General features: G+C 46.4%; 1 protein-coding gene across 4 annotated transcripts in view; it reads left to right on the plus strand.

Moving 5' to 3' along the window:
* PACSIN2 (protein kinase C and casein kinase substrate in neurons 2) overlaps nucleotides 1-15,068 on the plus strand; it is a 581,107-nt gene that overhangs the window by 398,848 nt on the left and 167,191 nt on the right. For all 4 annotated transcript variants that reach the window (XM_078673888.1, XM_078673891.1, XM_078673889.1 and 1 more), the window contains exon 6: nucleotides 3,895-4,070. In XM_078673888.1, coding sequence (XP_078530014.1) covers nucleotides 3,895-4,070 — 176 coding nt within the window. The remainder of the gene's footprint in view (nucleotides 1-3,894; nucleotides 4,071-15,068) is intronic.

Here is a 15,068-nt window from a genome sequence, read left to right on the forward strand (position 1 = left end):
CGCCCGCCCTCCTCCCCGGCGCCTGTCGCAGCTGCAGCATTATCTCTATCATGGACATCTCTTACTTTCCTATCTCCATCTCTGCCACAACGGCGAAAAACAATCTGAGCATGGAGAGGATGCCCATGCGCACTGTAGTCCAAGGGAGGAGCCACCTACCTCGTGATACTTCGAAGACTCTTCCAGGACAACAAAGTGCAATCATCCGGACCCAACACTAGGCGGCGATCTATGCACAGATCTGAATGTCAGCAGCCCTACATGCCAAGAACAGATGCATACTGGTAAGTAGCATATTCCTCCTCACACACCCAGCAAGCTAGGTGTCATGCTTCATCATATGGACCTGCTCCTCATCGGGTCGGCGCTGCAATACCCAACCGGCACCCGTGAAGGGTCTCTTTAGTAGAGATCTTTTGTTCCTCGCCGTATGATGCAGTGGGTGTGAGGGGGCTAGATAGTGTAGATGTGCTAGAAAAGTGATTAAAACCGATGAGATAGTCCAAATAAGACTGTTATTCAGGCTGGCTATCCACCTGATTAAAAGCAATAAGAGTGGCAGCTCTCTGACATAATGGTTCAGTTTAGCTCTGCTCTACTCTAGAGGTCGACATGTTTCATGCCCTGTTGGTCAATATGATCCGTGGGAATTCCTCAGGACCTAGTGAGTGAACTATCTACACAATGTGGTCGGTGTGAATAATACCTACCACTTCTCAATAGCTGCGAGCAAATAGTCCCGCAGTGTAGTGAAGTGACCTAAGAGAAAGGGATACAGAATGAAATCACAGCTGTATCAATTTGATCAGGTCACAGTACAACCCTTACTCTATAGCTTTGTGTCCTCCCCTACTTATGAATAGGATTTAAATAAAATTGGTGCGTAGCAATATACTAAGTGACATGGGAGTAATGTGAAAGTCACTTGATTAGTTTTAAAAACAGAAGACTGCATTAAAAACGGTCTACCCAGAAATTTCTCACCTAACTGTGGTGAAAGTATCACTCCATGCGCCATCCTTTGAGAATTGGCTTTCAGCACTTCTCCTTTGTTTTCAGGCAAAAGGATGGAAAGACGTATAAATGGCAAATACGATCCACAGTCAATTCTACTAGGACTGGTTACCTAATTTGGGTTGGTCGACTAATCTGTTGCTCTTCAGTTATAGCAGCAGCTTTTCATTCCTCCATATCACGTGGTGCCAGGTGTTAACTTCTCCCTCTACCTGCAGGAACTTCAGGGTATCTTCTTTCACTCAATAAAGCCTCAGGCTTCGAACAGCCTCACTCAACCAAAACAGCTCTCAGACAGGTATCCAATTCCATTACCTTTACGCCCCAAATATGACCTTTTAATGAACTTCTCTACCAAACCTAGGGCAAACTGTAAGAATTGGGCTGTTTGTGACTTCTAAATAGAATTTTGACATGTACCAACACTGTTTTGTGAGTCAGTAACCTATTACCATCTCGCGAAATAGGTTTGTGAGTCGGTGTTAGGAAGGGGCATGTCAAGGGCGCACATTCCAAATAGTGAGTCGCAGGGAGATGTATGAATGTTTTGCAACCGGTATGCAGTTGCAAAACATTCACAGTTTACCTCTTACTTCAAGAAGGTGGTAAGCCAGTCGCAAACGGAAGAGGTTCCTTGAGGACCCCTTCCTGTTTGTGAATGGTTGGGATAACATTTTCTAAGAGCGGACAGTGGTACCATGGACCACTGCCTACTCTTAAACAATGAAACTGATGTTTCATTTTTCTTTTTGAAACACATCCCCATTGCATTTAAAAAAAGATACTGTTACTTTATTTAAAAGCAAACATAAACATGGTAGTCAGGCCACCATCCTGTGTTTTTAGCAATTCCCATTGTATCGCAAATTGCGACCTACGCATGAATATTGATGAGGTAGGTCAATTACGACCCCATAAGGAATCGCTATATGTATCTGAGACACATTAGTACTTCCTGATTACGAGTCGCAATTAGGAACTCGCAAAATGAAGCGGTCGTACTTATGGAACCTGATCTCCTTAATCATTACAGGCAAGGCCCTGAGATTACATTCCTTTTAATTCTCCAACTGTCCTTTTCAGTCTCCGGGTACTCCACTGTCTCAGAACTGACTTTTAAGGCCGGACTGTTATATCGGGCATTTTCCCTGGAGGCGGGAAGGGTGGGATGGCCAGTTTTGTCGCAGTGCAGCAGTTTTGCAAGCACTGCAAAGTTCCTTGTATATTTTGAAGTTTTCGGGCACAATACAAGTGTCAAGTTAACTCTGTTGATTAAAGAAATGGAGTTTTGTCTTATAGCCGTTTTGACTCATCTACTGTAGTGCAGAGGGTTAATATGCCTGCTGCAAAGAACGTGTACCTTGCATATCAAAGAACAATATTTATATGCATAGCTCAGTGGGTTACTGCTTTTGTAACTGAGATTCTTTTGTTTCAGTTCATAAGTTGCAATCGTAAACTAGCAGAGTGAGCTCTGAACGGCCATCGAAGAGTTGCATGGTACAGGTTACAAAGTAATGTTTCATTTCCCCAGACTTGCATTATCCTGATGATGTTGCTAAAAAAGGTGTGTTTGGGTAGAAATACATTTTTATTATTAAAGTCAGCCCAACTACTGTGTTCTTGTCTGAATCCTGAGTTTGTGCATCTCCAGACCAAGCACTCTTAAAAATTGTCTGCCAGTTTGGATGGCATGTGAATCCTACAACTTATAGGCCCCTTTGCCTTAAGTAACATTTTCTATACACTGATTTACACGTGTGATTCATTGTGTTTGTATGTGTGTGTGATTTAAAGTGCTCTGACACCCTACACTGGTATGAAAGGTGCTATAAAATAAATAAAATACATGCGAGAGAGAGGCTACAGAGAGATCTGAGACACTGTTGGAGGGTGGAAGTGAGGGAATCATTAAAGAGCCCCAATAATGACTGTTGTATCCTAGTGCACAGTAAGATCATCATTCACTATGCTTTAAAAGCTAATAAAATCGAATATATAATGACAAATGAGTGGTAGAATGCACTATTTTTCCCGATTTTGTTTTAGAGAGGGGAACCCCCACCCCCCCAAAAAAATTGCTCTTTCTAGTGGTTAGGCTTGTTCGCTGCAATCACTATGCACTGTACAGGGGCTGGTCTGACCAAATTTGCCAGGGCTGCTTTGGGTTCACAGTCTTAAGCCCCTCTTTTTCTGCTTGTACACAAACACTCTTGGTGATGTTAACTCCTCCCTTTGTTTCTCATATTACGTATACACCTACAATACACACATCTCATTGTTCACTCCTTACTCTAATCTAGACTCTGACTATCGGTAACGGGATGGGCCTCTGCACAATTATGCTCAACTCCTGACTAACCCTCTATTTTAAACATTATTTACTTTTGTTATAAGTAGGCAATGACCTTTCGGGTCCGGGGTGAATATGAACAATTTTCAAAAAGCAGGCTAAGCTAGGACTCCTGTAAAGCAAAAAAAGTGAGAGGTGTGCTTTTCCAAACAGAGACATACACCCTGCCCAACCCATCTATGTAAATCGGACCGTGTTGAGCATAAGCCTCAAGGTAGTCACACCTGTACAGGTGGCCAATCGATTGCAAAGCACATCACCAGATAACGTTAATTCAAATATAAAAACGCACTCAATTCATCCAACAGAATATTTAACTTTGAAGCCATGTGTACCTTTCTAATCGAGCGCTGCAAGTTATGTAGGCCGATATTTGTCTGCAGGGCTAGGCATGCACAATACTATCTGCTAACAACAATTTGGTATTTGTCATTGGCTAAAGGGATTATTTCTGTGAAGCGAATATCTATAATTATTGAGTCGAGAGGAGAACCAGAGAAAGTAGTTGATTTTTATCCCCCCTACAGACAAAAGAAAAGTATGAGAAAGCGTTGAAGGACTTGGACAGCTGCACTCCACAGTATATGGAAAATATGGACCAGATGTTTGAGCAGTGTCAGCAGTCTGAGGAAAAACGCCTGCAATTCTTCAGAGAAGTGCTACTGGAAGTTCAGAAACACCTTGATCTGTCCAACAACCCAAGGTACTTGTACAAAACATTATGGTTCCAACCAAAGACTAGTTATTACTATACAGTGAAAGCTTGCCTTTAGCTGATGACTTCACACTTGTGTGTTTACTGTTACACCACACTTCCTTTCTAGTTTGTGGATTTATTTACTGCCTGCTGAAGGTATATCCCTGTGAATATGGGAGGTTTCAGGAGCTATCTCCAGGGGAGAGCAAATAGGTAGGAAATCAGCTATAATATTGCAGGTGAGCGTTCCATCTGTAGAGAACCGGTTTCAAAAGCATTAGAAAGCATCCCCTCTTAACTGCCTCCAGGAGAAGGCTATGGTTGTTACTTGAGGTATACTTTCTGTTACAAATGATAAAGGAAAGGTGCATTTTTATGAGTCTGGAAGCTACAGACCTTTTTGTAAGGAAGGACAAGTTCAGGATAGTTGCCTCTGTTGGAACCAAGGCATAACGAATGCACCAACTTTTTGAGGAATACAAAAAAGTGATCTATGGAACGCTTGAATTAATCTCAGCCACTGATAAATACTCTGGCCGCATCCCAGTCCATCGTTCTTTGCCCGCCATATCCCTCAGATTAGAACCAGCCATATGCAAATCAGCCTTGAGGATGCTCCATTGGGAACAGTCCAACCCGAACTGCCAAACCAGGTCCTCTCCAAACAAGAACACACACAATCTAAGACTAGATTCTGATTAATTGGGCCTCTTCAGTCAGGTGCAGCTTGGATCCAGTAGCACAGCGAGCACACGGCCCATGCCTGGACATACCCGTTGCATTTAGTGCGTCACACTGAGGAATACAAAAATGTGATGGATGGATGCTTAAATTGTTCTCAGGCGCTATTAATTACTCTATTTTTGCCAAAAATGCCACCTCAAATTAAACCCAGACATATGCAATTCGGCCTTGGTCATGGTCCAGGTCTAGTGGGAAGAGTCCATCCGAACTGCCATGGCATGTTATCTCTGATCCAGAACACAAGCAACTTTTCTGCACACTTTGGTCTGTTTTTCTGGATGGAATTAGTTGAATGACATCATTCATTTTCCTTTTTTTTTAAAAACTTTTTTTTTGCCTTTTCAGAAAAAGAACATGACACCCAGTACCATGGAATTAGTTGAATGACATCATTCATTTTCCTTTTTTTTAAAAAACTTTTTTTTTGCCTTTTCAGAAAAAGAACATGACACCCAGTACCTTTCAAAAACAAGCAGTGTGAATTACATAAAATGTAAAGCATGGCTCCAGCACCCCCCCCAAGGCAATTAGCACCCATGAATTACAGTCTCAATCAGAGCACATATAGAAAACAACATCATTCCCCTCACACAACGCCAGTAGAACACTGTCAGCCAGTTGGAAGGTCAGTTCCCGATGAGCCCCCGTCTGTGTCAGATGGGGACATGATGTGCATATCAGTCACTCTTAGAGTTCTAGACATTGTCATGTGAAGCCCTCCCGCCCTTTGCAGGTGTTTTTTAAAACATACTTTATGGGTTTTTGTAGTTTTATGCCATGCCATCACATTACATCTTTATAATACAAGCGGCCAGTTTTGTAATTAGTTACATATATCCCTAACATAATCCTGCTGCATCCTATCTGTACATAAACTTCTTATGTAATAATTTCTGCAGTTCACGTTTCCTTCTACACAGCGGTCCCAAATGATGATAATGCATTATCACAGTAACACAATAAACATTCCCCAACTCCCCGCTCCCACTCCTCCCTCGTTTTACGTGTATTTCTTAATCTTGCGCATATTTATCGTTCGATAAGTGCTCTTGGTGGATCCCTGTGTTAACACCCCACACACCCCTATTTGCGCATCGTGTATAACGTATAGCCGCCTCCCTATGTAGTCAGTGGTATACTCTCCTAGGGTCTTAAACATCATCTATGGAGTTTATGGCTTCTAGTATCACATCTCAATCCAACGCTATTGGTGTTTTCTTCAGGCCCTTGAGTTCTTCTCTATGTAGTGCTGCGCTCTCCGCGATGCCCCAGCGCAATGATTGTGTGTGCCAGGCCGTCACGTCCGTGGGTTTTCGCGATTTCCTTCTCATGGTTATATTACGTATAGCTAAAATAAGCGCTAGGTTTTGCACCTTGTGCTTAGACGTTTGTTTGTGGAGCCCTAAAATGCATTCCTCTATTGTGTTCTGTACTTCCCGGCTTGCCGCTTCCCCTGTTCTCTGCCTGACAGTGTCCCAGTATCCTCGCACTTTTGGACAGACCCATAACATATGTAATAGGTTTGCTCCCTCCGACAAACATCTCGGACAGTGATGCTGGGTTTGGGGGAACATTCTATCTAGTTTATGTGGTGTACGGTAAGCCCTGTGCAGCACCATTGTCTGTATGAACTTGAATTTTGTGTTCCTCGATGTCTTCCTTGGGTGGTCTAGTATCTTCATCCATTCTTTATCTGTTAGATTCCTGCCTATGTCTCCCACCCATGCAGTTCTTACTTTGTCTAGAACGGCTCTCGTATGCGAGCTAATGCCTGTGTAGAGCCATCTTATAAGGTGTCTACCTCTACCCATATAATGTAATATCTTTACCAGTTCATTGGTAGAGGGCTCTTGCCTACGTGGGGCCCAGTGCGTTTTTATGTATCTCATCAATGCAGCGTGTATTATGTATAAATGTGCCGGAAGCCCAGTTTCATTGACAAAAGTATCATGGTCAAGCAATATTCCATCTCCAAACAGATCCGACAACGTGCCTACCCCTGCCTCCATCCCGGGCTGCAGTTTGCGTTTCGTGAGTGTGCCTCCTGCTAGCGGGATTCCCAGTAAAGTAATGTTATCTGCATATGCAGGGTTTGTTTGTGTATATTGTATTGCCGCCTTCCAGCATCGGAGTGCCGTGGCCAGTAATGGGGGGAAGGTCTCTCGGGGGTCTGCTACCAGGTAATAATAGCCCGTGTAGTGTACCGTTGTCTATATCCGTCTCCGTGTACCCTATTTCCTGTAAGTTGCGTCCCGCTGTCCAATAGGATAGCCACTGCAGCTGACACGCATAGTAATATGCACGCAAATCTGGGACTCCTAGGCCTCCCATTCGTGTGCCCACCTGCAGCTTCTTCAGGCTTATACGTCTTCTACTGGTCCCCCAAATAAGTTCAATAAGCATTGTGTTCAGCAGTTTAAACGTGGCTTGCGGCACGATTAATGGTAATTAGTGAAATAGCACATTAGCCGTGGCAGTACCACCATTTTCGTTAGAGCCACCCGCTCCATCACAGATAGTGGCAATGCCGTCCAGAAAGCAATGCTGGATCGCAGAGCTCGGATTGCTTTGTGCAAGTTACCATCCAGCCTGTCTGTGTGTATCCTATAAATTTGTATCCCTAAGTATTTAAAAGTTGTCGGGCCACTAATAATTGTGCGTCTCCAACCAAAGTCTATACCTGCAATGTCTGCATGCTCTGTGAAGAAGAAAGCATGTGATATCCTCGCATTAATGGCTAATCCAGACACAGTTTCAAAGCGACGGAACGTCATATATTGCGGTTATGGACATATTAAGGTCATGTAGGTATAGAATGAGGTCGCCTGCGTATGCCGAAAACAGGTGCAATGAGTTTCCCAACAATATGCGCGGATTTGTGAACTCCTTTCGCAGTTCTATGGCTAATGGTTCCAACGCCAATATGAAAATAAGAGGCGATAGGGGACAGCCCTGCCTAGTCCCTTTATGTATGGAGTATTCCTCTGAAATGTGGCTACCAGTACGGGCTCGCGCCGTATGTGCCCTATATAACAGGTGTAACCAGGCGATATACCCTTCTGGGATCCCGTATTTCTTCAGGGCTTGGAACATATACTCCCAGTTAATGGAGTCAAAGGCCTGTCTCCGATCTAGCGAAAGACAGCCCGCATGTGGGTATCGGCTCGGGACCTCCGTCAACAAGTGGTGTAACTTCCTAATATTTAGCGATGTGCTACATGACGGCAAGAACCCCGTTTGGTCAATATGGATTAACTTGGACAGTAAGGGAAATAACCTTTTCGCCAATACCTTGCTTAGGATTTTATATTCCGTACTTAGCAAAGACAACGGTCGGTAGTTGGCCATATCTTTGGGGTCTCTCCCAGCCTTCGGAAGTTATATTACCAATGCTTGTGCCGTCGTGTGTGGTAACGACCCTTTCACCCATGCTGTTTTATATAACAGTTCCAATTGTGGTACGAGGGTGTCAGCGTACGTCCTATAAAATTCCATTGGGAGCCCGTCCATACCAGGGGTTTTATATTGCAGGAGTCCCTTCATTGCTACTCTAATTTCAGATTGGGTAATGGGTCCTGTGAGATCTTTCTGGGCTGCAGATTTGAGTTTTGGGTTTGTCTAATTGGAGAGTAAGGGCCAGATGTAGGTAATTTTTATTTACCGACCTCTTAAATACCGAGTCATACCGACTCGGTATTTAAGAGGTCGGAAAATAAAAATACCGAGATGTAGGTAATTGCAAATGTGCAATTACCGAATCGGAAACAGTCGGTAATTTCCGATGTGGTAAATACCGACCAGTCAATGCCCATGCATTCCTATGGGCTTTGAAGCCCATAGGATTGATTGGGCATATACCGGTCGGTATTTACCACATCGGAAAATACCGACTGTCACAAGGGTGCAGGGGGTGTCACTTTGACACCCTCTGGCACCCCCAAAAGAGGCTCGGGTGCCATGTGGCAGGCATACCTGCCCTAAGGGCAGGTCTGCCTGTCATATGGCATAGGTGTGCATGCACACATGTGCATGCACACCAGAAACGGTATTTTACCATCAAGTAGTATTTGATGGTAAAATACCGATGTTGTACTGCTTGTGGGACTCAGAAGAGTCCCACCTACATACCAATTGTCCGGAATCAGTAATGATACCGACTCGGTATTTTACATACTCGGTAAATTTACCTACCGGTAAATTTACCGAGTCTGTAAATTACAGGGACCTACATGTCAAATTGCTTTTACCGGGTGGTAACGGCCGAATTCGGCCGTTACCACCCGGTAAAAGCCTACCTACATCTGGCCCTATGTCTTCCGTCTTTGTGTCGAAAAGCTGCGTTGATATCTGCCTGAGTGGTAACTGTCGTCCCATCCACTGTTGCAATCTCATGAATGACCACCGCGGGGGGGCATCCCTAATCAATTTAGCAAGTAGAACCCTGGACCTATCTGCTTCAGCATGGGCCCTTCTCGTATATGCTTGATAGTCAATAACCCGCAGAGACTCCAGAAGCTCTGCCTGTTTTATTCTTGCTTCTTGCAGTGGACCCTATTGGTCCTCATTTGTTATAGCTTCCTACTCTAGCGTACCCATTTTGTCTTCTACATCTATCAGAGCCTTATGAAGTTCCTGTTGGGCGCCCACCGTCGTGCTTATCGCTTTCCCCCTTATCACAGCTTTAAAAGCGTCCCATTATATTAGCCTGCTCGTCGCCATCTTACCATTCTCTGTAAAGTAATGATCAATGGTCTCTGAAAGGTCGCTATGGAATGCTGAGTCCTCCAGCAGCTGCAGCCAGAGCCTCCATGTGGGAACCGGAGTGGGTACCCTCTCCCAAAACCACAGTCACCTCCATTGGGTTATGATCAGAAAAGGTTTTCGGCAAGTACGTGGCGTGGAGCGTTTGCATTGCTGTCCTGGCGGAGCAGTATATCCTGTCTATTCTAGTATGGAGGTCGTGCACTGCAGAGTAATAGGAATATTCCCTGTGCGTGGGGTGCCTCATCCTCCAGACGCCACATAATTCCCAACCTCTTGTCCATCTAACCAATGCCTCAGCTTGCTTGAATACACCTGCTACATGTAGTGGCGGATGTGACCTATCCAGGGTCACGTCCTGTACCGCATTGCAGTCACCTCCCAAAATCCATGGCTGCGACTCCCACCCCGCTAGAGCCCCACTTACTATGTCCCAGTACTTACCTTGTTCAACGTTCAGAGCATATACTGTGCCCAATATGACAGGTTGCCCATCTAACACACCTCTCACAAATATGTACCTACCTAGTTTGTCCACCCTCTGTTCTATAGCCATAAACGGTACTCCGTGCCGTACCCAAATAGTGGTTCCCCTCGCATAACTGGAGTAGGAGGTGGTGAAGATTTGCCCCCTCCATTTCTTGCGCAGCTTCTCTACCTCACTGTCTATTATGTGAGATTCTTGCAAGTAAACTATTTGTGCTTGCGACGCTGCAACTGCGCATGTACCCTATGCCGTTTCTGCGCTGTCCCCATACCCAGTATATTCCAAGTTATTATAGTGTATATACCCTGTGTAGTCATCGTAACTATTCTATACCTTTAGGGGAGTGCACGGGATGCACAAACCTACAGAGCTCAGTTTTCCATTTCCATACCGTGAGACTTTCCCTTTCCCTAAACTTCCCAATAGTCGGTCTGGTCACCCAACTATACCGGACCATACAACTTAACTAAAACAATAAAAAACCTCAATGGTCATGCATAGCGCATTCGCCATGTGGGGGACATCGCCAGCGCCTCGCATGTGGTTCACTCTTTCCCTAACCGTACTGATGAGCTGCAACAGAACCTGGGCTGAATCATTAATAAACATTACACATGAAACCCTCCTTACTGTAGATATTTTGCGAAGAATAGGTTATAGTTACATAATATACTTGCGGGTACAGTCAGCCATATAATTCTTTAATGACTTGCTGGGTTGCAGATGGAAACAGAGCAACACTGCCCAATTCGTGCGTTACTTTGTCCTCCGAGGAGGTCCGAGCCTCCACTCCTGAGGTATGCATAAATGTGGCTGCAGCTATAAGTGCCTTCTATTTATCCTGTTGCATCCGTTGTGCGGTGATATATTGCCGTGCAGGAGTCCGTCGCGTTCTCCGGCTACCCCGCTGTGACCCTCGCAGAGCCTGCGCCTCTCTTTGCAGTGAGCTGTGAATTAGTCTTTGCAGTGTTCGTTAACTCCATCTCCTCTAGCCAGTCTTCCACATCTCCGGGGCTTTCGAAGAAATAGAATTTTTGGTTGTGCATTATTTTTAAACGCGCCGGAAATAGCAGTGCATATTTCAGGTTTAAGTCTCGAAGGTTCCACTTGACTGCTATAAAGGAAGCTCGCTGCTTCTGCACAAGCATAGTGTAATCTGGGTACAGCAAGACTTTCGTGTTCTCAAAATTTATCAGGATGACTCTGTCGCGAAAGTTCAGCAATTTTACAATGAGAGGGCTAAGCGGAGCTCCCGGTTTAGGGCGACCGGTAGGTATCCTGTGTGCTCTCTCTATGCAATATTGTGTGGAGAGTCCTTCAGTGGTGACGTGGTCCCGGAAACATTGCTCCATGTATCTCGTCGCGTCATTTCCTCCACTTTTCTCTGGCAGCCCGATGACGCGGATGTTATTACGTCGGGCCCTTCCTTCTGCGTCTTTCACCCTGTCCAGTAGGGTAGCCACTTGGTCTTGCAGTTGTGTGATCTTGGTTTCAGCTTGCGATTGTCGCGGGACCACCTCTTCGAGTGTCGTGGCATTATCCTTCACTTTGTCCGCAAGTTTAGCGTGATCCGCGCATAGCAAGTTAAGTTCGGTAGTCAGAGTCCCAATTTGTAATTCTATCGCTTTCCGTGATTCGCGTATTTCCTGCAATATAAGATACAGCTTGTCTCCAGATGCGGGTGTTTCCGTCTGCAGAGTACACGCAGCCCTGGGCTTGTGAGGCGCAGGAGCCGCTGTGTCCGGGACATCTTGCTCCCCCTGGTCTTGCTGTTTTACTCCCTTGCGCCCAATCATGTGAATCAATCCAACAGGCAGCTCGAGCAGAGTGGGTACAGTTCTCCGCGTGTCAGTCTCAGTGCACCAGTGCACCTCACCAGTACTCCTCCCAGCATCCACACCACAACTGTACAGCTCCTACACTTGTTGGACACCACTCAGGATCACTCAGTCTGTCTACTTGTCCCCTATCAGTGACAGTGGGGTAGGTCTCACTATACAACAATCCCAATACTCAATGAGGCGGGGGTCGCAGGTATCCACTCTGCCCATCCAGCAGTTGCAATACCTGTATTTGCTGTCACAATATCCCCCAGCGTAGCTTCATGCACCCTCTGCAGTCGACCATAGGGCTATTGCAGGATTCTGTCCGTCTGCCCCCCTTCACAACAGTGCTCGCAGGGCTCGTGCCGTTGTCTCTGGTCTTATTGGATGAGACAATGTTCAATCCTTCCTAGTGCACCGTGGATACACACCCTCCTCCGTCACTGTGGGGGGTGTTCTACTTGCTGCGCTCCCACTGATATCACAGATTCAGTTATGTGGGTGTGCGGGCTCACTCGGCCTCCATTTACTCCGCGTCAGACACTCAGCCCTAGACAGAGTCCCTTAAGAAACCGCGCACCTTGTACTATGGTCGCATTCTAAGCGCTTGTTCCCGCCCCGTCTGCGGGCAGCCTCCACAGCACGCACAGCCTGTCCTCCACTCCGGACTCACACGCTCAGCGTCGCCCGCAGTGCCACTTCAGGGCGTCACTCAGTAGGGCAGGGGAGCAGGCCGCTCCCCATCCCCGGCCTCACTTAATCTTTGGGCCCGCTGTCTCTGCACACCTTCCACGTTCTCGCACTTACGTGGCTCCCCGCAGCTTAACCCGGCAGTGAGGTAACCGTAGTCCCGGGGCTGATTCCTCCTCCCACCGCGGCAGTATCACAGCCATGCGGGCGTGATAGCATTCACCTCAATGCCGTCTCAGGTCTCCGCGTTCTGTAGGCTGCTGCGCCATCCGGCCTCTGGAGTCATGGCTGCTGCAGGGCACGCGCTCCCTCTCTGATATTCGTCAGGTCTTCTGTGCCTTCGGAACCGCGTTGCTCCGCCATGCTTGGCTGCTAGCCATGCCCCCGCCCTTTGCAGGTGTTGTATGAAAATAGTGAAAGGGTGCCATATGACATCAAACTTGGCCACTTGATCTCATATAATAGCAGTTAATATTTCCATGGCATAAAGTGACCAGATCTTTCCCCACCATGTATTCAGAGAGGGGGTAGAGGCTTCTTCCACATCTGGGCCACACACAGTTGGGCAATGGAAAACATGTTGGGTCGTTGAAAGAGAGAGCCTATCCCAAGGATCCCCATAAAGGATCATGAGTGGATCGAGCAGTAGCAAGATATTCATGATGACCTGTATTGTGTATTGGATCTTCACCCAAAAAGTACGGATCAGTGGGCAGGACCACCAACTGTGCAAAAACGGGCTCGTTCAGCACACCCCTTCCAACATAGGTCAGAGACCCCGAACATCTTTTCAAGTCTGGCGGGCGATAAGTACCAACAAGTTAGTATCTTGTAAGTGTTCTCTTTGTAATTAATGCAAAACAAGGACTTAGCAGCTGTCTGCCATTTGGCACCCCATGGGTCTTCAGAAATCTCGCCATCCAGTTCCTTTTCCCATTCTAGGACATAAGCATGTTTTTTGGCGCGATCATAAAGGCCCTCAATTGTTGTAGCCTCGCGCTGGAGATTCAGTCGTGTCTGGGGGCCTTCCTGCCCAATGGAGAACCTGGCTTAACCTGTAGGTTGTCTCACCTGGTGAGTGTGAACTTAGTGGCCAAGTCTTCCTGTGGATGTAAGTCGCCATCATCCTAAAAGTTGCGTAGAGCAGGGGATCAGCTGTGTGTCTAATTAAAACTAAAGGAGCCTGGATTGTCCCTGCCTGGGGGGGAAGTCTTGGTTATGTGTCAGGGGGGGTAATCTGGAAGGTTTAGCATGGGAATTTCCTGTGCTGTCAGACTTCTCTCCAGTAAGCTAGGAGTGTAACTGTCAAAGGCAATAGTTGGCGAGCCTCAGGCGACGCTAAGATTGGAAGCCATAAAAGCCCCGACAGAGGTGAGGGGGGGCAGAGAGGGGGGGGGGTGGGGCTTGCTCCACCTGAACCCAGGTTTTGCCATCGGGGTCCCTATTCCAATCAAAGGAAGGACGGAATTGTGCAGCTAAAATGTAATTTGAAACATCTGGGAAACCCAGGCCACCCTCCGTTACTGGTTTGCACAGGTATGCTTTTGCTACTCTCAGGGACTTACCACCCCACACAAACGTAAACATTTTAGCACAAATCGGCAAGCGGGTCGCTTGGGGGATGACCAGAGGGAGGGTCTGTAGGAGGTAAGCATAGAATTCTTCTCTTTCTTCATTGGGACCATAAATCGAAGTCCCTCTCAACACGCCTTGCAGCCCTATCTGTCTCCCTTACCCATCAATGTCGGCTCTGTCTAATTTGAAGAAGTAGTCACGGCAGAGGAAGATAGCCACCACCCGGAATTTGCGATTGTGGCATGGGTGAAAATGTGTTGGGTAGAAGTACGAATGGAGTCATTTAGTGTCTGCTTGAAGGAGGTGTGTCTCCTGTAGGAGTGCCACATCCACCTCCTTGTGGCGGAGCTCTACGTTTGAGCGGGTTATTCAAGCCTTGGACATTGAGAGAGATTATGTGGACGGTGGTCATGGATAGGATAGTTTGCAATCCCTCAACATGCACCGAGCTGGGCGACCAGAGCCCTGCTCCCATTTGTCAAAACAGAGTAAAATGCACCCGCGTGTCAATAACAGAAAAATACAAAATACAAGCACAATGTTATAGAGAACAGCCATTCACTGTACAGAAGAAAATAAGTTTAAAAAGTTCACAATTCAGCGAGGAAAGGGGAAAGCCCATGGCTAAATCTATGAAGCCCCCCCCAAACACCCTTCCTGTACTCACAATCTGTTGCATGTAGCCAAGTCAGTGTTTGTCAGGAAGAAGCAGAAGAAAGGAAAATCAACCCCAGTGGTAATAAAACATGAAACTCCAAATACATGTATGAGTTTGCAGGCACCAAGAGAGAGGCCAAAAAAGGTAGCGTTTCTTCCTTCAAAGAAGAGGGACACTGGTCTCCATTAACTTGCTGTTGTTTGTGCGCCTTCTTGTTTGCTTGCTGTGAAGGCTGGAAACACCACCTCCCCCTGTCCAACAATGGC

Source organism: Lissotriton helveticus, chromosome 1_1 (genome assembly GCF_964261635.1).
Source record: "Lissotriton helveticus chromosome 1_1, aLisHel1.1, whole genome shotgun sequence".
In the NCBI taxonomy this organism is placed as follows: domain Eukaryota; kingdom Metazoa; phylum Chordata; class Amphibia; order Caudata; family Salamandridae; genus Lissotriton; species Lissotriton helveticus.